This window comes from Juglans regia, chromosome 11 (assembly GCF_001411555.2).
Source record: "Juglans regia cultivar Chandler chromosome 11, Walnut 2.0, whole genome shotgun sequence".
Taxonomy (NCBI): Eukaryota; Viridiplantae; Streptophyta; class Magnoliopsida; order Fagales; family Juglandaceae; genus Juglans; species Juglans regia.
The window spans coordinates 26,831,079-26,854,347 of NC_049911.1; the positions used below are offsets into that span (position 1 = coordinate 26,831,079).

Genomic DNA, 23,269 nt, shown 5'->3' on the forward strand with positions numbered 1-23,269 from the left:
AAATGATAGAATTATTTTAAAAAAACTCATATTAATTTAAAAATTAAATTTCTCTTAAATTGTTGTTCAAAAATAAAAATGTTTTGAAGAAAACTAAAACATTATATGTTTTTTAAAAAATATTTTTTACAGATTTTGAATAATATCTTAATTTTTTTTCTATTTTTACATTTTTCAGATTATTTTTAAATTATTTGCTTATTTTGATATATATATATATGTATATTTTTAACTTTTCAAGGTTTTGTTTAATATATATATTTTTAGTTACACACAAATCTCACATAAAAAGTTTTATACATTGACATAGTTTAACGTGATATATCATATTATAAATATATTTTTATTTATAAAATATATATAATGTATTATTTTAATGCCATGTAATTTTTTTTATATAAGATTTGTGTGCATACAAATTTAGTTGAATTGAATTGATACGAATAACTTGATTGATACTTGAACCACAATTAGTTTTAATGAAAGGTTTATTTATTAAATAAAAATTAAATTTGTTTATTGGTCTCTGAACAGGTTCATAGGGTAATTTTGTTCCTTAAAAAAATTTTGTTGTGATAAATTATTAATTTTCAATTTAATGCTTTCCCGTTAATATTATAATAAAGAAATGTTGGCAAAACAATCACTTGGTAAATCAAAATTATCTTTAATACACCATATAATGTTAATAAATTATTAATTATTTTAAAAAATGAATTTTTATAGACGTCACTATGCATTTACATCCTAAACTAGCGGAGAAACGTCACGGACGTTAAAAAAATAATTTTAAAAAATTGTGACCCGGTGAATAATATTCTCCTGTTATCTTGCTGTCGCTCTCTATATAGGCCCTTTTTTGTTTTGACATAATCTGATCTCTGAACTCTCTCTCTGGACGCGTTTCCTTAGTCTGTGAATCTCATTCTCTTCCGGACCGTTCGACGGGGGAATCTGTAGCTGCATATAATCGATCGGATCGGAAGAGGAAAGTCTGAGATGGTGAAGGAGACAGATTACTACGACGTGCTTGGAGTGAACCCCACAGCCACGGAGGCCGAAATCAAGAAAGCTTATTACATAAAGGTGAATCTAATCTTCTTGGTTTCCGGTTTGATTATTTGTGACAAATTTGAGAAATGGCGATATCTTCGAGGAATTCTTTTAGGTTTGATTATTTGCGATAAGTTTTAGAAATTTACGATATCTTTGATTGTTAGTAATCTCAATTTTTAGGGCATGCCTCGGATTTTATTGCCCTTTTCTTATGGTGTTCTAGCTACAACTTCCCTGGTCGCACGGTTGGATCTATTAACATTTGACTTCTTTGGCAGCACAGAGTTGACTTCCCCGCTACCGTCTTCCCCACTCCCCCTGTGTTTTTTTTTTTCTTTTCTTTTTGGCTCTTTGTTTTCTTCTTTCTATCGCGTTTTTATTTGCCAGCTTTCTGATTACTTATTCATCAAATATACGACTGCTATATATTTGATTAATTGCTAAAGAAACTTTCATCAGGTTGGCCAAAACTGTGACTGTAAATGATGCCGTTTAAAGTTTATTTGTCGGAAAGATCATGCCAGCATAAGCTTTAATATGCATTCTTTCATTCATGTCTAGCGTAATCGACTCCTGCCATGCTTTGTAATGCTGAAGACCACTAGCTAAGAATGAACTAATTCTTTGCTCTCATGGATCATCCTTTATTTCTTGCTTTCAGGCTCGGCAAGTTCATCCAGATAAAAACCCAGATGATCCTCTTGCGGCACAGAATTTTCAGGTAAGATTTCCCTTCTTGCTTATTGAATATTGTATTCTACTGCAAATGCTTAAAGTAAGTTGTGTTTTGTATTGCACCTAGAAGATACAAAAGCTCCTGTTTCAGCAGCCTACTGTCCAGGATCGATATTTCAAACTTCCTTGGTTTCTTCCCAAGCCCAATATGTATTTTTTGATCCATTTGGCTGTCACTCTCAAATTTCTTCATTTATTTATAGGGAATTTAATATCATCATTATTATTTCTATATAATTGAGCCTATCCAGTTTTTTCTAATTGTGACCATAGCCCTCCCTTCTACATGCATATTCAACATGGAAATAATCACTGGCCACTAATCTACTAAGAACATTAGGATTGATACTTTTGCAGTCTGAAATTTTTGAGGAACAGTGCTAATTCCCATGTTTCATCTACTCTTATATGGTTCCAAACCATTGGAAATATTTATATGTATTTATTTCTTTCATTCATTTGGATTCAGGTTTTGGGTGAAGCTTACCAAGTATTGAGTGATCCAGCCCAACGAGAAGCATATGACACTTATGGGAAATCAGGAATCTCGACGTTAGTTTTTTGTTCTCAATTTATCAATAGATGTATTTCAAGAGTGATGGTGTGTGTGTCTTCTTGTACTATATGTAGGTAGAATGCAATAAAATTTTTGTCAAATTTGATTTGATTCAGCATGGTTCCCTAATATTGCAGTGAAGGAATTATCGATCCTGCAGCTATCTTTGCGATGCTTTTTGGCAGTGAGCTTTTTGAGGAATACATAGGCCAGCTTGCGATGGCATCAATGGCTTCACTAGACATATTTACAGAAGGGGAACAGTTTGACACTAAAAAGCTGCAAGAAAAAATGAGGGTATGAGTTTACAATGCCTCATCAATTCAAGCTTTTTGTTATTATTTTATATTATCTTGTACTGGACCTCATGTACTCTTTATTTGTACCATTGCTAAGGTCTTGTCTTGTTTCTGTTGTGAGAACATGAAGTTGGGTGTTTAATCATGATGGAAATAAAAATGCTTTATTAAAAAGAAGGGAAAGGGAATTTGCACACTAGTAAGTGTGATATAATTCTCTTAGTTTCACTTCCAAAGCTGGTGATTCTTAGACTAAAATCTTGGTATAGCATATGATTAGATTTATGTTGTGCTCATGAACAACCCTATTTGTTATGCACCATAAAGGTGATCTTGTTATGGCTCTGAAATGGATGCTTTGGCGATTAGACCTCAATTATTTGACTGATATCAGTGTACCATCCAAGCATCTTATTCAAGAATTAACGAAATAACACCATACCAAAATTTTATTTTTTTATTTTTACATTCGCCCAATGATACAATATGACACTTAACATTTCAGCGTTATGGAAGAAATGAGACTTGCCTTTTGAGTAGTAAGAGAAGATGCAGCTAGGGCTTTATAAGGAAGTGGAGTGTAATCGTAAATAATGATATACTTACTTGTATGTGGCTCAAGGAATGAAACTAAGGGCATGTTTGGACACTTGGAGTATCTCGGAATTTTGTGAATAATAGTGAAATGGTTTGAGTGAAGATGTTTTATTGGATTTTGGGAAAGGAGAGAGAAAAAATTGAATAAAAATATAATAAAGTTCAAACAGTTTTTTAATATTATTTTTGTTTTGAAGTTTGTAAAAGTTGCATTAATTTTTGTGTTTTGAAGGTTGTAAAATTTGTATTGATTTTTGTGTTTGAATAATGATTAGGTAATGATTAGATGAAAAAGTTGAAAACTTGAATTTGAAAAGTGTTTTGTGTTTGAGTAGGGCTGCAAATGAATAGAGTAGCTCGTGAACAGTTCGAGCTTAGCTCATGTATACTCGGTTTGAACTTGGCTCATTTAATAAATGAGTTGTTCTTAAAACACTAATATTAAACGAGCAAAACTTGTATAAACTCGACTCGACTCGGTTTAAGCTTGTGAGTGAAGCTCATATAAACCCAACTTAACTTCTCTGAGCTCGTTTTGAAGCTTGTAATATGTATTATATATGTATGTGTTCTATGTATTACATGCTAGTTATGTTTTATATACTTAATTATATATTATTAATTTATTTATAGTTTAACTTATTTAATATATTTATTATGTTCCCAAAGTGTGTATAGGATAAGTTGTATACTAATATATCATACAACTAGGAATTTTGTTTTATTATATTATATATATATATATTAAATTGTTTAGTTTGTATTACATTTATCTTATGTATTATTTTTTAAATTTATAACTATAAGTTACTTTATTTCATAAAAAAACAAAGAGATATTTGAGCAGCTACAAGAAGTTGGGCATGAGCCAGATGTGTATGCTTATAATGCACTCATGGAAGCATATAGGTGGTTCCTTCACTTGGCAATCGTGAACATCCTTCTTGGTCGAGGATTGATAGATTCTTGGTTGTGGAATACATGGAGGTCCAAGGTACTTCAAATTCTTGATTGTGGAGGAATACATGGAGGTCCAAGGTACTTCAAATTCGAGAATATGTGGCTGAAGTCTGAGGGCTTTATCAACCAAGTTAGACAATGGTGGAGTTCCTATCAATTCTTGGGAACTCCAAGTTATATTCTGGCATGTGAAGGCACTAAAAAAATATTTGAAGAGTTGGAACAAACAAGTGTTTTGTAATATGGAAGACCAGAAGAAACTACTCTTGGAGGAACTTAAGGGTATGAAGAACATATTGGAGGTACTTGCAAAACTCAAGTGTCTGTAGAACTTGAAAGGGTCTCCCTTATGGAAGTGATATCTTGGAGACCAAATTCTGGAGCCCTATGGTTGAAGGAGGGAGATGAATGTACCAAGTTCTTCCATCGGGTGGATAACTCACATAGGAGGAACAACACCATTGATTCCCTGTTGGCAGATGGGGTGACTATCTCTAACCAAAATGAGATCATGGATTATATTGTCAACTACTATGAGAATTTACTTTCGGAACAATTTTCTTGGCTACTGAGCTTAGACGGGCTTACCTTTGATACCATCGACCCACAAGTAAAAGGATGGCTCCAGAGGCATTTTGAAGAAATGGAGGTTCATAAAGTGTTAAAAGGCATGGTAGGGGATAAAGCTTTAGGCTCGGATGGCTTCACTATGGCGATCTTTCAGTCTTGTTGGGAAGTGATCGAGGATGATATCATGGGGTCCTTTCAAGAATTCCATGTAAATCAATGGTTCAAAAAAAGTTTCAATGCAACTTTTATTGCTCTCATTTCAAAAAACCAAGGGTGGTTGAGGTTAAGGATTATCGCCCTATTAGCTTGGAGAGTGGGATGTATAAAATCATCTCAAAAGTCTTGGCGAACAGGTTAAGCATGGTGGTGGGGAAAGTAATATTGAGGCCCCAAAATGCCTTTGTGAAGGGGAGGCAAATACTCAGTCCGGTGCTTATTGCTAACGAATGTCTGGATAATAGACTCAAGTTGGGAGAGCCAGGGCTTCTTTGCAAATTAGACATGAAAGAGGCCTATCATTGAGTCGATTGGAGCTTCTTACTCTATATGCTCGAGAGATGTGGCTTCCGGGTGAAGTGGTGCTCATGGATCAAACATTGCATCTCTATGGTACGTTTCTCTATCTTGATTAATGGCACAACAAATGGTTTCTTTTGGAGCTCACGAGGATTGAGACAGGGGGATCCGTTATCTCCATTACTATTTGTTTTAGTAATGGCAGGCAAAATGATCGATGAGGTCGTGGCGGGTGGTTTTATATCCAGCTTTACAGTGGGGGACACAAATACTGGCTCACTCAACATTTCTCATCTCTTATTTGCCGATGATACTTTGTTATTTTGTGAGGCCAGCCAGGATCATATCCGTTCATTGAGGGCTCTCCTACTATGCTTTGAAGTCATTTCCGGTTTGAAGGTGAACTTGGGAAAATCAGAGGTTGTTTCGTTGGGGCATGTGCATAATGTGGTAGTATTGCTACTATTTTGGGATGTAAGATATCTCATATACCTATGAAATATCTTGGCCTCTCATTGGGTGCTCATTACAAATCGATATCCATTTGGAATGATGGACTAGAAAAGATGGGGCGGAAACTTGCTAGTTGGATGCGGATGTATTTATCCAAAGGTTCCTAAAAAAAGTTCCGTGCTCTGGTTTTTCTCTCCGTACGTGGGCGAAAAAAGTAAAATTTTTTTTCTTTCCCTTGTTTGCCGTCGAGGATGGTGGTTGGTTAGTTTTATCAACTCCGTCGACGTTGGCTAAGATGGGATGCACAAGGGAACTTGTCATTGAATCAAAGCTTTTCTCCGTCGTGAGAGAAGGTGGTCTGGTACGTATCACTGAGAGAGGTAGGAGGTTTAAGCAGGAGTTATTGCTGGGGTTGAGCACTGTGCAGTGGCTTGAGAGAGCTTTGGAGGAGAGTGAGAAAGGTGAAAGAAAGGATTATTACTCGTCATTAAGGGAGGGTTATCGGAGCTTCATTGCGCAGAGATGCTCGAATAATCGTGGTAGATTCTTGGAGGTTGCGGTGTATGCTGAAGGGGGCCGTCGTAGTTTTATCATCATCCCTGAAGAAGAGGGGGGAAGGGGATGGAGAAGAATGAGGGAGGTGCTGAGGGAGGTCACCTAGGTGGTTAGAAATAGAGCTGGGTCTGGTGGTGATGCCCAGAGGAGGTAGTGGGGGGAGGTGGTGCATTCGAAATCTTATAAAGAAGCATTATCTCCATTGGTGACCTTCGATGTGCCAAGAAATGGGGTCGGCAGGGGAGGGTATAATGGTGAAGAGTCTCGAGCGCCTCAGGGCTTCTTTCGGGAAAGAGAGTGTGAAAGCAAAGTGCAGTAGGTACTATGCATGGTGAGGGAGGTGCAGTTGCAGTTGGGGAATTTGCAGAGGGAAATGGCCAAGTTGTTGAGTATTGTTGGGGATGGCATGGAGATGGGTGAAACAGGGCGTTTAAGGGGAGGAAAGGTGGAGGGGCTTTCAAGGGCCAGCAAGGGGCCGTCAAGGGCCTTGTATACTCGGTTGGGCCATTATGGGCCGAGACTGGTCCAGGCCCGTGACCCTCATGGACAAGGGTGGAGGGCTGTTAGGCTGAGGCCCAATCCAAAGGCCCGAAATGCGTGGAGGCCTAGGGCAGTTTTTGCGGGTGGAGGAAGGAAGCCTTCTTAGTGGGAGTTGTCGCCGTGCCACCACCAGAGGGCGGTGGACTTGCCGGAGTCCTCGTCGCAACGCCCTCAGAAGCCGTCGATGAAGGTGGTGGAGCAATTGGAGGGCGGAATGAATCTGCAGGAGACGAAATAGAATGCGACAGTTCTAGAAGTGGACCTTCCACCACCACCGAGTGCATTTCCTCCTCTGAGGAGTGCACAAAAACTACTGACTGTGTGTGGGGGAGGCGTCGAGGGTCCGACGAGCGCCCCTGTGTTGTTCAACGATGTCGTTTTAATGGGGGACAATGAAATAGGGGACTCGACCAGTGAAAAGTTATTCCTTTCTGATGAGGAGAACTCTCAGGAGTGGTTTGAATTCAGAGATGAGTTGAAATGGTTTGTAAATAATAGAATAAAAATTGAATTATTTATTATATTGTGTGGAAATTTGGGAAAGTTGTTTGAAATTTGAAAAAGTTGAATTGTTTATTATATTTTGTGTGGGAATTTGAGAAAGTTGTAATGATGAAATGAGATGAGTTGAGGTGGGTTGAGATGGGTTACGAATACAAACGAGGCCTCAGAGGCTTATTCAGGTGTCAAACAACTCTGTTGGGGATGTGAGTTTGGTGTTAGGAGAAGAGCATATGGAGGAACAACCGGAATTTCGAATGCAAAATCCTATCCTGTTGAAGTGTTTGTTTCCAGATCAGTCGAGTGTATCAGACTAGGTGTTTAACACAGTAAAGGATATTCAGGAAATGGTGGGTTTGAAGTGTGAAGGTTACGAGGAGCAGTTCATGGCATTACTCACGGCTATCAAAGCGGGTCATCAACAACAAAAGAAAGTTGGTTCCAAGAAACAGCGTGAACTCAGGAGGTTGACTTAGTCAATGAACTCTGAAGGTAGCGCTAGCAGGGAGAGGACTAAAGGAAAGGGGCTGTCCTTTCCCAAATGAAACCAAAAATTGTTTCATGGAATGTCCGCGGTCTAAATGAGCCGAGTAAGCGTCTTCAAGTAAAAAACTTGTTGCGAGGGTGGAAGGCGGACATTGTTTATTTACAGGAGACGAAGTTGAAAGTTATTACCACAAGAATTGAAAGAAGTTTATGGAGCTGCGCACACGTGGAGTGGGTACATTTGGCAGCTAACGGGGCCTCAGGAGGTTTTTGGTGATGTGGGACCAAAGGGTGGTGGAGAAAAAAGATGAGTTCATGGGGTTATTTTTGGTAGCATGCTCTTTAACGAGCGTTTCAGATGGCTTTTTGTGGGCATTGACAAGGGTTTATGGTCCTAATTCAGACAATGATCGTAGATTATTGTGGGATGAACTAGCCGGTGTATATAGTTGGTGGGATCTTCCATGGTGTATTGATGGAGATTTCAATGTTACAAGATTTCCTAGTGAGAGCTTCGGTAATAGAAGATTGCACCCAGCTATGTCTGATTTTTCAGAATGTATATTTGAGTTGAATTTAGTGGATCTACCAATGGTGGGGGGTTTATGCACGTGGACCAATAATCAGACGTGGTCTTGACTAGATAGATTCTTAATTTCTCCTGAGTGGGAAAGTCACTTCCCGAAGGTTTGGCAAAAGAGATTGCCTCAGATATGTTCAGACCATTGGCCTATAGTGTTGGATTGTGGTGGGATTCAAAGAATATGTCGGTACTTTTAAGTTTGAAAACATGTGGCTAAAAATGGAAGGTTTTGTTGATAGGGTCAAACAGTGGTGGTCATCTTATCAGATTCAGGGCACTCCAAGTTTCATGTTGGCGGGTAAATTGAAAGCTCTAAAACAAGACTTAAAAGTTGTGGAATAGCCAGTCTTTTGGGGACATTGGAGAACACAAGAAAACCAAGACAAGGGAGATCGCAGAAATGGAAAGGCTACAGGACCTTAACACAGGAGGAATTAGCTAAAAAGCTAGTGTTGGTTGCAGATCTTGAGAGGATCGTTCTTTTAGAAGAGATTTCGTGGCGGCAAAAGTCGATAGCGTTATGGTTGAAGGAAGGAGATAGATGTACTAAGTTTTTTCACAGGGTAACCAATTCTCATAGGAGATATAATAATATTGAGATGCTAAAGATAGATGGGGCATATTGTAAGGATGAGCAGAGAATTAATGATCATGTAATTGGCTTCTTTGAACAACTACTTACCGAGCAGGAGGGTTGGCGACCAAAGCCTGATGGGCTAGCTTTCGACTTTATAGGGCCTATGGATGGTATTCGTTTGGAGAGGCCGTTTAAGGAGGTTGAGGTTTTCGAAGTGGTGAAAAAGATGGCCAAAGACAAGGCTTCGGGTCCTGACGGGTTTTCTATGAGTTTTTTCAAACATGCTGGGAGGTATTAAAGGATGATCTCATGAAAGTGTTCCAGGAGTTTTATTCGGCTGGACAATTTGAGAAAAGCCTAAATGCCACTTTCCTTGCTTTGATTCCGAAGAGGGTTGGGGCAGAGGAGATCAGAGAGTTCCGACCCATTAGCCTAGTAAATGGGGTTTACAAGAGTCTCTCTAAGGTATTAGCGAATCGCCTTAGTGAGGTAGTGAGAAAGATAATCTCAAAGCCTCAAAATGCTTTTGTAAAGGATAGACAGATCTTAGATGCAGTCCTTATGGCAAATGAATGTCCGGACAGTAGACTGAAAGCTGGCAATACTGGGATTATCTGCAAACTAGACATAGAGAAAACGTATGACCATGTTAATTGGGACTTTCTACTTGACCTCCTAAGGAGGTGTGGTTTTGGGGAGAGATGAAGATCTTGGATCCGTTGGTGTATATCTACGGTAAAATTTTTAGTTCTGATAAATGGAAGTCTAACAGGTTTTTTTAACAGCACACGAGGCCTTAGACAAGGAGATCTGCTATCACCAACTGTTTGTTATTGTAATGGAGGTTTTGAGCAGAATGACCTCAGCCCTGGTCGCAAATGGGTGTGTGATTGGTTATTCGATAGGATCCTCGGGTGGTGGACTTATTAATATTTCGCATTTATTGTTTGTAGATGACACTCTTATCTTCTGTGAGGCAGATAATAATCTGATTCGAGTATTAAAGGCCCTGTGACATATCTTGGTCTTCCGTTGGGGGCTGCCTCAAGAGCGGCTTCTTTATGGGATATAGTGATTGAGAAAGTAGAGCATTGATTAGCAGGATGGAAAAGATTGTATCTGTCAAAAGGCGGTAGGATTACCTTGATAAAGAGTACGCTATCTAATTTATCGACCTATTTTTTGTCCGTGTTCCCTATTCCAGCAAGTGTGGCGGTTCGTATTGAGAAACTTCAACGAGATTTCCTGTGGGGAGGATTGGGTGAAGAGTTTAAATTTCACCTAGTCAAGTGGGAGAAAGTATGCAGTCCTATTTCTTTGGGTGGTTTGGGCATTAGAAATTTGAGAATCTTTAATTGGGCGCTACTTGGGAAATGGTTGGGGAGATACCATAAAGAACATGAGGTTTTATGGAAAATGGTGATTGAGAGTAAATATGGAGAATTATGGGGGGGGTGATGTACCAATGAAGTGAGTGGGGCATATGGTGTGGGTTTGTGGAAACATATAAGAAGAGGATGGGGAGTCTTTTCCTGGCACACAAGATTTTGTCTTGGAGATGAGACTAGAATCAAATTCTGGTATGATACTTGGAGTGGTAATGGTGCTTTAAAGGATCTATTTCCTGTTCTTTTTAGGGTGGCAAGTGCCAATGATGTCTTTGTGGCTGAAGTTATGGCGATAGTGGGGGAACAAATCCAATGGAACATTAATTTTAGCCGGGCGGCACATGATTGGGAACTGGACAGTTTTGCAGCTCCTTTCAGCTTCTTGTATTCACTCAAACATAGTTACCATCAAGCTGATTTGTTGTGGTGGATACCTTCGGGTAAAGGTTTATTCTCGGTTCGCTCGTATTATAAATCTCTGTCACAAGAACTTCTAACTCAGTTCCCTTGGAAAAGGATTTGGAGACACAAGGCGCCTCTCAAAGCAACGTTTTTCGTGTGGACCGCTTCTTTGGGTAAGATCCTCAAAACGGATAACTTGAGAAGACGAGGGGTGATCATCGCAGATTGGTACTGCATGTGTAGGAATGAGGGTGAATCAGTGGACCATCTTCTACTACATTGTGAGGTAGCTCGAGGGATAGGGAATGGAGGATTTAGAAGACTAGGCTTGGGTTGGGTTATGCCTGAGTTTGTAGTGGAGATGTTGGCAAGATGGACAGATCTAAGAGGTAACCAACAGATCAAGGCTGTATGGAAGATGTTGCCTATTTGCGTCATGTGGTGTTTATGGTAGGAGCGCAATGAACGGACATTTGAGGACAAAGAAAGATCAATGGAGGAACTAAATGCTTTCTTTTTTAGAACTCTTTGTACTTGGGCCAATGCCGTTAACTTTAATTGCCAAGATTTCCTTGTTTCTAATGCTCCTACTTAGTTAGGACATTCTTTGTACTGAACATGGCTTTTGCCTATTCTTTTATTAATATACTTACACTTATAAAAAAAAAATGTATTTATCTAAAGGTGGCTGAGTTAGACTTTTCAAAAGTACCCTCTCTAACCTACTGATTTATATCCTCTCTTTATTTTCGCTTCCATCAAAGGTGGCTCACTGCATGGAGAAAATACAGTGGGATTTTCTATGGGGAGGGATGAATGATGTGTTCAAATTTCTTCTGGTAAAATGGGCCACCGTTTGTATCCAAATTTCCGAAGGAGGCTTGAGTATCCGCAATTTGCAGCTTTTTAATAAGGCGTTGTTGGGCAAATGGTTATAAAGGTATCCCATAAAACATGGAGCTTGTAGAGAACAATTTTAAACTCAAAATATGGTAGAGCATGGGGAGGTTGGGGCTTGACCGAGGTGAGTGGATCCTATTGGGTGGGGCTTTGGAAGCACATTCGTCGTGGATGGACTGAATTTTCTAGATTTACCCGTTTTGAGGCGGGTGACGGGTCCCAAATCAAATTTTGGCATGACATATGGTGTGGTGACAGGGCACTTAAGGAAACTTATCCCGACTTCTTTGGTATAGCAAGAATGAAGCCTCGATTGCGGACCTCCGTGATCAATCTAACTATACTTTTCCCAATGGAATATCACATTTCTTAGAGCTGTCCATGATTGGAAAGTTGAAGCAATTTTTGAATTTTACAATCTAATATATTCTGTTCTTATGAGGGGTGGAGGTGAAGACAAGCTTTTTTTGCGACCCTCGGCGAAAGGGAAGTTCACAGTATGCTCCTTCTACCAATCCATATCTAAGAGTAATGTAAACCCATTCTTGTGGAAGAGCATTTGGAAGACAAAAACTCCCTTAAAGGCGTCCTTTTTTGTATGGATAGCTTCTTGGGAGAAGATTCTCATTATCGACAACCTAAGGAAATAGCGAATCATAGTCTTGTATTGGTGTTGTTTGTGTAAAAAGAGAGGAGAATCCATCGATCATCTATTAATTCATTGTGAGATTGCCACGACTTTGTGGAATGATTGTTTTGCAAGAGTGGGTGTAGCTTGGGTGATGCCAAGAAGGGTGATCGACCTCTTAGCTTCATGGAGAGGTCTTCAAGGCACTTCTCAAATTGCTGCAATTTGGAAGATGGGTCCGATTTGCCTATGGTGGTGTCTTTGGAGGGAGAGGAACGATTGAAGCTTCGAAGATCGAGAATGGTCATTGGATGAACTTAGAACCTTCTTTTTTAACATCTTGTTCCAATGGTCGACTGTAATAGATTTTAATGGCATGAACATACATGAATTTCTTGTATCACTAGAACATCACTCCTAGATGTTGCTCTTGTATATGACCTGTATAATTAGGCTTTTGCTTATTCCTACGATCAATAAAACTTATTTACTGATAAAAAAAATTATTTTATAAAAAGTTATACTATAAAATTTTTTTAATCAAAACTATTTAGTTGAATAGTTAAATGGTTACAGTTTTTTGTAAAATTTAAAATTTTATATTAATCAAAAGATAAGATTTAAAATTTTCAAAAAAAAAAAAAAAAAAAAAAATCGAGGTCGAGTTCGAGGTTGAGTCATTTGTTTATTTTTAGTTGAGCTTGAGCCGAATTTGAACAACATTAATGGTTAACGAACCGAGTTTGAACAAAGATATTCGAGTTTAGTTCGAGTCGAGTTTGAACGAGTAAACATGCTAATCGAGCTCGAGTACTCTTGTTCGAATTCAACTCAACTCAGTTTGTTTGCAGCCCTATGTTTGAGTGATGTTTGAGAATGAAATTATGAGAAGTTTTGAGAATTCTTATAGTGTCCAAACATTCCCTAGGGGTCAATGTTGAACAAAAGTGGTCTCAAAACTTTTGAAGAGAAACAAATGTTGAAAGGTGAATAAAGGTGTATCCATACATTTTAAGTAGAACTAACTTACCGATATTTGAATCTTTCTTGCATATGGAAATGGTTAGATTGCAATTTACCTTTTTATGTCAATTGCAATTTACTTATCGAGAGGTTATACCAATATTTGAACCTTTCTTGCATACACAAATGGTTAGGTTGTGATTTACTTCTTGACAGGTCGCCATTTCTGGCTATTCTTTTCGAGAATTGACAATAAATTTGTGCTATTGACATCTTTCAATTTTCTCATGTTAGGTATTACTCATGTATATGTCCTGTGCACTTGGCTATGCTTTTTATTATGAATAAAACTTTTTGGTTACCTATATATAAAAAAATTCTCTCATTATTAAGAACCCCTAGGGGGGGTTGGCTCAAGTGGTAAAGCCTTGGTCTTGGTGGTATGCTCCCTTCAAGGTCCAAAGTTCAAATCCCACTGGGTGCAAACAATCTCTAGGGGCCATCAGACTGGGGGATTTTCCATTTGAATTACCCGAGGTGCACTTGCGGGAAACTCTTTGCCGAGGGCCTGTGCACCCCTGGGATTAGTTGGGATGCTGTTCTCAAACACCTGGTGCCAAAAAAATAAAAAAAAATCTCTCATGGACATACGTCCAATATGTATTATTGGCAACTAGGACGAGCAACATATGCATCATGCCAATTGATATTTTCGGAAAAATATATATGAAATTAATAGAAGTTGAAGAACAACCTATTTAATACCACAACATTGAGAACAAATGCTATTGAAGTCGTTGTGGTAGTGGAATAGAGAAGTCCAAAAGTATTGGGCTGTGCAGCTGCAATGAATTGATGATCCCAACATTGCCATGCTCGTCTACTGTCTTCGTGTTGTTTCTTGACAAGTACCATCTTCTTGTTGTTCTTAGGGAGTTATGCTTGTTGCTGGTTAGCATACTAAATGAGAGAGGAGAATGACATATGATTGGTTGGGGTAATATGGTAGGGAAATTTTCTCCTATCAGAGACATTGCATGTCTGTAGCAGTGAAATGTAATTGAACTCTATCAGAATGGTGGCATGAATACCTTTTTTACTATTCTGCCCTTTCTTGTGATTGTTACTTTTTGCTTTATTTATTGGTATATGAAATAAGTTCATTGGATGTTCTCGCTCTCTCTCTCTCTCACACACACACACACAACTTTGCACGTTTAAGTGGTGAGGAACCCATGACATCACCTCCTTTATGAGGTGTGGCTGAAGTCATAGGTTCAAGTCTGGTGTCGTGTAGTTATTTACCAATCACAAATAATTTTTTTTGTATTTACCAATGTAAACAACAACAAAAATAATAATAGAAATGAGCAAACAACCGTTGTTTATTTTATGTTCATTCTGTCTTAGATGTGCAAAACCCCATGTTCATTTGGATTGTTTTTGCAAATTCTTCATTTGTGCAGATTGTTCAAAAGGAAAGAGAAGAAAAGCTTGCAGAACTACTGAAAGATCGACTCAACCAATATGTGCAAGGAAACAAGGAGGAGTTTGAGAGACATGCTGAAGCTGAAGTGGTGAGGCTATCCAATGCGGGTAATTCTTGCCATTACTCCTTGGGCAATCTAGTTATTTTTAGTCCTTTATTTGTTTCATATTTTTGCCTTTAATTTGTTCACTTATATAAAAAAATCTAGTTATTTCTAATGTTCATTAGCATTATTCTGTTTGAAAAATTTCGATCCAACTAGATATGTTAGGAAATTTAATCTGGAGATTAAGTCAGATGACCATTTCATTATGAAATTGGTCTATAAACATAAAAATTGACTTTGCAAATAAAATTACCACCATTTAATGTCATTATCTGTATGGTGGGTTAGTTGATGGAGACCATTCAAAGTACAGTGAATTGTTGATTTATCTTTGAGAGATTTTTTTTGCTAGGTTTACATATCAGCAAGCAAGTCGTGCAATGACTTGGGGTGTGTGGAAAAGATCTAGTTTTGTATATTATTTGTGCAGTCTGAATCTTTTGGTGTACATATCCTTATTTTCTGTATTTTGTTTTATATCTTTACTAATGCATTGCAAGTGATTCTTTCTCACGAATTATATTGTCTTTTTTTCTACAGCTTATGGTAGTGATATGTTGAATACAATTGGCTATATATATGCAAGGCAGGCTGCCAAAGAGCTAGGGAAGAAGGCAATATATTTGGGTGTGCCATTTGTTGCTGAATGGTTTAGAAATAAAGGGCATTTCATTAAATCCCAAGTAACAGCAGCAACAGGTTAGTGCATATTGCTAGCTTTGGCCCATGGCGACATCTACTTGTGTTGTGATGGTGTCTTCAAATCTACCCATTGACTTGATCCTTCAGGTCATATCTGGCTAACGGTGGAATCAATAGAGTAGCTTTCTGTTTATTTAGGATTGCTATTTTGTTAATAATTTATCATCGTCCTTGAAACCCTAGATCTGTGTCTCATTGCAATGCATTGGTAACTTTGTTCAACCCGTGTACTTGGGCTATGCCTTCTTTTATGTTATAAAATCCACTATTACGAAAAAATATTTTTTTGTGTGGGGTCAAACCAATGTATGACACCTAGATCATTAATTAGGTTGGGGCAATTGGTGCGAGGTAGCATTTATCTGGGGTGCTCTTTGTGTGTATAAACTGTGTAGGGAGCGAGACCAAGCCGAGCCACTAGGAGGGTAAGCGCTTCCCACGTGTCAAGTTGAATAAATGAATGCAGCCCCAACCAGAGAGATCAACCAACCCTTGCTCTAATAAAGATTTGAAGAAATCTTCAACATCCTCAGCCGGATTGAAGAAGAGGCAGATCCAAAAACCCAAATCGATATGAATGGAAGATGCCTCTGGAACTTGTTTTTCTCGGTCAGGGCTATATCTATCTCCGAAACAGGGGAAGAAAGGGAGGGAGGAATTAGATTATGTATAGCCCTTTCCAGACCTTATGTAATTTCCTTCGGTTGGATTAACTTTTTAGTAGGAAAGGCGGTAGTAGAGTAGCTAGAGGTCCTTCGTGTCACTCATTCATCTTATTCAAATTTGGCTATATTAAATGGGAAGATCTAGGATAGGTCAGAGGTTTTCTTTGTGCGGCGGTAAAAAAACATGCTTTTTTGGAGAGAGATACTATTTCACCAATCGAGTCATAGGTTTCTAACATATTCATACCTAACAATTTTCCACAAAGTGGTGACAAAAGGTATAACTTGTACAAATCTTTACATTTTCCAATTCGATTTGATCCATTCGTTCGTAGAGCTATTTACTCGATCGCAGACATTTTTGGAACACCTCTAACAGAGGGACAAATAGTCAATTTTGAAAGAACTTATTGTAAACCTTTTTCAGATGAATCTATCTGATTAAGAGGGTAAGAACTTGCATCAGTATCTCAATTTCAATTCAAATGTGGGTTTGATTCACACTTCATGTTCTGAGAAATATTTACCACTTCTGAAAAGAGGAAAAAACAGAGTTTTTGTCTAAAGAAATGCCTTGAGAAAGGGCCCGGGATCTTCTTGAAAATGGGAAGATCTAGGATAGGTCAGCGGTTTAGTCAACGAAAAGCAAATACAATACAAGCAAGAAAGGAGCTAACCAACCAAGCTCGGAAATAGGGAAAGACTACCCTCTGTGTAGATTGACCACCTTGGAAATATTTGCATATGATGATGAATTGGTTTTTCTTGCTGGTGGCTCCAGGTGCAATTGCTTTGATCCAGCTACAGGAGGACATGAAAAAGCAATTGAATGCAGAAGGAAACTATTCAGAGGACGAACTCGAAGCTTACCTGCAATCTCACAAAAAACTGATGATTGATTCTTTGTGGAAGCTTAACGTAGCTGATATTGAGGCCACTCTTTCACGTGTTTGTCAGATGGTTGTTTTTCTACTCTTGTTATTTCCAGTAGTAGAAAACTGAAGTAGAAACTTGGTCAAAATTTGTTTTGTGTAATCTATACATTGTACTTAGGTTCTTCAAGACAACAATGCCAAGAAAGAGGAGATCCGTGCACGAGCAAAGGGGTTGAAAACTCTTGGTAAAATCTTCCAGGTATATTTTTGGGTGCCTTTTCCACAAATTCGTGTGGTTAATATCAAAATTCTCACCATAGATGGCTAACAGATACTGTGCTATACATATAGAGGGTAAAATCAGCCAACGGAAATGATAGTGAAATGATGCTAAATGGTGGATTACATAAGCTGAATGGAAGTGAATCAAGCAAATTGAATGGGAGTGAATCAAGCCAAATGAATGGAAGTGAATCGAGCAATGATGCTACTTCTCCTAGTACATCACCGAAATTTTCAAATCCTAAAGATCCATCTTATTCCACATCTGTACCAGAGGTACCTTTCTTTCCCTCTAATAAGTTCATGAGTTTTTTTAATCAATTCAACATGTCATATGTTTAATCCCAAACGTGACTGAGTTGTATTAACTGTCCAGATTTTTTCATCGAATTTCGAGAATTAGCTTTTCAACTCTCTAATATCGGTAGATGTTTTATTGTGTGACACTCAAGAAAGAAATGAACAAAAAGTTGGTCACAAATTGGACTTTTTTTTTTTTTTTAACAAAATCGAGAGGATGGAAGTTCAGGAAAGTTTTAAAAGACTACGAAAACTGGCATAGCTCCCACCAAGTAGGCAGGATCCTCCTTGGATATAATTTTGTTACTTTATTAGGTAGCTGTAGGTTTTGGTTTCATTATCACAGACAATTGATCAAGGAAAAAAGGCAAAAGAAAAAAAAGAAGAAGAAGAGCACAGACAATTGATGATCTTCTTATGGTAAAAAAATTTACTCCATTCTCTCATGGAGTCTAAGACAAGCATAGGGGTGAATTTGGAAGATCGCTACTGAACATGCACACTTCAGATAAAGACAGTAGCATCGGCCCAAATAGTGTGCCAATTTACATATGCCTAGGATGAAGACCTTAATTTATCTTCTCTTTTGTTTCATCTTATCTTATGCTCTTTCCTCCCCCTTTTCCTTTTGGAACAATTGGACGCTCTAGAGCCCCTATGTGGAAACCCCCACCAACATTGGAGGCTTTAACTTCCCAAGGCCAACGGCTCCACCTGGTGCGCCAAGACATTCTTCAATGGGCAGGGAGTGATGGAACAGAGGTTTGATGTCATGTGTGAAATGGTTGTCGTGTATAATACCTTTCATATGTATCAATGTCGTGGTTGTATGAATAGCTGATTGTGCTGGAAAGCACATCCCACCTCTGGCTGAGTGCGCATGCTGTAATGTATGTATCTATGGCAGACAAATAATTATATGCATATAGGAGTAGGAGATGGTTGTAGAAGGAAGGTATTGTTTTTCATTTGTCACCATTTCTGGCTGCGATTGGCTGCCACTTAATGTGATTTTTTTCTTTTTTTTTTGATGGGTTGTCATTCTTGTATTTCGGTTTCACTTGTTCATAATTAGTTTCGAGGATTTTGCTTAATACTCGAGTCATTTGGTTATCAATGTATCACCCATAATTTAGATGGACAATGCTAGGGGGCCACCCAGCTTCTGTTTTTGGAACTTTTGTTTTGTTTTTTTTCTATTTTGTTTTAAATATTTTTTAACAACTTTAACTATTAAGAAAAAATTAAAAAATATACAACTTCACTAATAATCATTTCTTTAACCATTAAGTAAAAAAAAAAAAAAATTAAAATACTCGAGTGGTAACTTTGAGCGAAAATATTGAGAGGGTTAAATAGCATTTTCCAATTTAGATAGAAGTAAAAGGCGACTATTTCCTTCGATGAAATGCTATGTCACCTCAAATTGAAACTTGCATGGAGATCTGGAGAGATTTATATTTATACGAGTTATTTTGTATAGAGCACACCATCCGGTCACTAATGTTAAAATTTGATTTGTATAATTTAAAATTTATATTTTAAATCAAGTTATACCACATGCTTTTGGATAGCAGTTGGCCACCATCAACAAAAACCAATTCATAATTGCATGTAAATACATACATACATATAATTGATGGTTGATTACTAGATTTAAAAAAAAAAATCAAAATCAAAATTAAAATCGTTATCCAAGATTGTAGTGAAACTTTTTTACATTGGTGATTTATTAAAAATAATTATGAGATCTTAATAATTGTGGCATTGCATTGAAATGAATTTGAGTTTGATATTATTACATTTCCACTTGGAGAGGCGGAGAGTAGAGAGTCAGCCGGAGAAAGAAAGATCTCTTGTTGATCGCAGGAGCCATGGCCGTGGCTCATGTGGTCACCGATTTTGTTTTTGTTTTTTTTTAAAAGATTTTGAGTAGGGGATAATTATGTGTGCATTGTTATTGGATTAGTCAAATGTACTTTCATCTTTAAATTTAACAAATATCATCTATATATGCTCCACATTGAATTTACTCCACATTGAATTAACTAAATTGTTTTCATCCAAAATATAAATTACAGTAAATCTATTCTTCTTTTCCAATATGAAAAGAACTATAACAAATCTAAAAGTATTTTTTAAAATTATTATATTATAGATATGAGATTTTTATTCATATGAGATTTTACCATCTATATATATGAGATTATTATATTATAGATTGTTAGATTGTGAAAATGAAAATGAATATGATTGTTGGAAATTATTAAAGATTATAGAAATAAAATAAAAATTAATTAAAAAATATATAAATAATAAAAAATAATAAAATTTTATTATTATAGAAAATGTGATGATTAATTTAATATAAATTTTAAATAATTAATTAAAAAATAAAAAATTATATATTAATTAAAAATTAAAAAATATGATGTTGAATCCAATACTTTATGGCAATATCTTCGTTTCATGAGCCAGCCTGTCCTTCTATACACCTTCCCCTTTTTCTCATACGGCACACGAAAGGTGATCTGGTTTTTTTTTTTTTTTTTTTTTTTTTTTTTTTTTTTTTTTTTTTTTTTTTTTTTTTTCTGTTTTATAATCTTTGAGCCATTTCCGTTTTTCTTATGTGTTACAATCTCGTTTTTATGTTTTTCTTTCAACTTCAGCTCGCTTCCAGATCAGTGCTGCTTGTTCCATTCTACGTGGAGCTCTCATTTGATGGTTTACCCCCTGTGTCAACTCTTGCAAAGAAAACAGAGCACCGAAAATCACAGTAGATAAAGTTTGGATTTTTCTTTGCTTTATTTTTTTTTTTCCTACTATTGCCCGAAAATCACAGTATATTTGATAGATTTCATTTCTCAATTTGTTTGTGAACTTGGAACTTAGGGTTGGTGTTAGTGTAGGTTAATTTTTTTTTTATATGTCTTGTGTAAGAGTGGAAATTGCATTAAAAGCCAATTGGGTTGCACATATGAGTGCCGTTGCTAGGTGTTTTATTTTTTTGATGCGCTGTGTAACAGAGTTGATGAAGTAAGTATGAGAAAATTGCATTAAAAGTCAATTATTTTTTTTATTTTAGTTTTCAAATGTATGATGTATGTAATTTAAATGTACGAGTAATCATTTTTTTGTTGTTGCTCCAGCTACATTTATGAACAACTAATATCTATATTTCTCGGCTACATTTATGAATAAACATGCAGTGCAGGGATTCCTACCTATTAAAACAGACCATTATAATTCATTTCAAAACTATGATTCCTTTATACTAGTTTTTTTTAATGGAAAATTTACATGGTGATTGTCTATTGATTCACTAAAGTAGAATCTATTGAGGTTCATAAAATTCTACTTACCAAGGGATGGGAGAAGTGGGGGGAGAGATTTATAGAATTGCATTGGATAGAAAGCAGCGATAAACATAATTTTCACTATTGGAGAAGGCCGCAACCAAGAGAAAGAAGAAACATGTACTCGGTTTTTTTTATTAATTGTATATATGTTGGATAGATGTTTGTTTTATTTCTAATAGATGTGTATTTTCTGACATTTTGGAAATTAGACTTGTAGAAAAATATTTGATGATGAACAAGTTGGAGTTGCTGAGGTCCCAGCCCCCCAAGTTGGTGCTAACGTTGAAGATGTTGTTGTTGGAACCTAATATAGTATTGTCACACAACAAACACCATCGGACAATGATGAGAATTTGTGAAGCATTGTTTATGGGTTTCTTGAAGTATTTCTATTGAAGGTCGTGGTTGTAAAGAATATATAGATTTGTGGGTGTTCAATGTGTATGAAAATCATTATTATATTTTTGATGGGTTATTTGAAGTATTTTGTAAAATGCTGGAGCCTTTTTGTTGGCGGTTGTGGTTGTAAAGAATGTACAGATAGTCGAATGCAGTACTTGTATAAAAATCATTATTATAAAAATCATAGAAATCTTGAAGTATTTTGTGCACATTTATTTCGCTATTGTGGTTGTATGTGACAATTGTTGGTGGAATGTTTTTGGGATTATTAGAGGTTGTGCTAGCGTTGAGTTTTGCTTTTTATAGGTTGAGTTATACTTTGTTTTGCTGCATTTCATTTATTATAAATGCACCAGGTTGACTGTATGTGAGTTTTGCTCATTTAGGTTGAGCTTTGCTTTGTTTTGCTGCATTCCAATATTTTTCAATTTCGGTATGGCACATTTTGGTATATAACATAACTAGTTATTTTGTTTTAAAAACATAAAAAAAAATAAAAACAAAAAAAGGTTGCTGGATTTACAGGTTGCTGCATGTATATACAGCCTCTCTTACAGCATTTGCAAGATTATTCTTAATTAATTTGCCGTATATTCTTGCTTGCATGTATATATTCGTAATGCATGCTTAAGTGCACTTATCTGCATGCATTACATCTTGAGCATTTTGCACTAGAGAGAGAGAGAGAGAGAGAGAGAGAGTGAAAAGGCCCTTATGTCAAAACCTGTCCATAACATTCATAAACATTGACAAAAGTCAACTCATTACATCACATGTTCATTAAAGTTACTAAACACGACTAATTACATCACATGTTCATTACAATCAGTTGTCTAAAACTAAAATAGCTTACATGAGTCGAAGCACTGCCTGACATACAGACATGTTTTTGGGATACATAAAAATTACATAAAAAATCACAATAAACGACAACTACGATGTCAACAACACTTTTAAGATTCCCTTATACTTTTCTCCATTGTTTTATATTTGGCTTCTTTTGCCAAAACTATTACCCTTCCCAAAGATTCGGAGTTTCGATGGAATGCCACAATGGAGGAAATGCAAATGAAGAGTGAAGTAGGGTGACATTCAAGAGTCTACTCTGACCCAAGTATCCAGCCATAGTCATCTCACTCGTGCAATTGTCCTAGCTTCTGTTCAAAGTAGTCCACCATTATAGGTTCCATGGGAAAGCCGGGATGACATGACCCTAGTAGAGAGGAGTGCCAAGTTGACACCTGAACCAACAGTAGAGAAAAGTCATGATATATTCCTTTCATCAGGATGCAAAAATCTGAGACAAAGTTTGAATCTTCACAAAGAAATTATATTCTAGTTCACTATTGTTCCTAAATTATTCCAATACAATACAATTATTAGAGCTAATAAGTGTACATTTTTGCTGATCACGTGGCTGTGAGATTGTGGTTTAAGTTTCTGAACTTGTGGTTGGCAGATATACATATAACATACCAATTCCAATTTCCAAATAGATAAAATATCAAAATGGATTAGCATGAAAGGTGTACAATGATGATAAACATAGAGATGATAGCTATACCCGAAGAAAGTCACTATGATTATAAAAAAAGAAAAAGCATCAGGCTTCTTGAAAATGAAAGCTCACAAGACAAATCCACAAACGTGGAACTAGATATATTTGAATACTTCAGGCATACAATAAATTAACTGTTATTTCTTTTATCAACTTCAGAAAACCATTTCCTCTCCTAAACCTAGACCACATTGATTATTCCTAAATATATCACTTTAATTGGGATTTGGTTAGTCATGACGTGCAGTTTTCCCTCCTTATAGGTG

General features: G+C 36.8%; 1 protein-coding gene across 1 annotated transcript; it reads left to right on the forward strand.

Annotated features, from left to right (window-relative positions):
- The first annotated feature begins 847 nt into the window (after positions 1-847).
- LOC109007750 (chaperone protein dnaJ 10-like) lies at positions 848-18,856 on the forward strand. Its single transcript, XM_018987569.2, has 10 exons — positions 848-1,086; positions 1,718-1,777; positions 2,261-2,343; positions 2,485-2,644; positions 14,732-14,861; positions 15,401-15,559; positions 17,009-17,187; positions 17,281-17,361; positions 17,454-17,660; positions 18,335-18,856. The coding sequence occupies exons 1-10, from the start codon at positions 1,000-1,002 to the stop codon at positions 18,434-18,436; spliced, it is 1,248 nt and encodes a 415-aa protein (XP_018843114.1). The 5' UTR covers positions 848-999; the 3' UTR covers positions 18,437-18,856.
- The last annotated feature ends 4,413 nt before the right edge of the window (positions 18,857-23,269 follow it).

What these genes read in the sequence shown, in the direction of transcription:
- LOC109007750 (XM_018987569.2), top strand. Translation starts at nt 1,000, where the DNA reads ATGGTGAAGGAGACAGATTACTACGACGTGCTTGGAGTGAACCCCACA. An exon ending in GGTGAGGCTATCCAATGCGG is followed by an intron (nt 14,862 to 15,400) that starts GTAATTCTTGCC and finishes TTTTTTCTACAG; the next exon opens with CTTATGGTAGTGATATGTTG. An exon ending in ATTCCACATCTGTACCAGAG is followed by an intron (nt 17,661 to 18,334) that starts GTACCTTTCTTT and finishes TGGACGCTCTAG; the next exon opens with AGCCCCTATGTGGAAACCCC.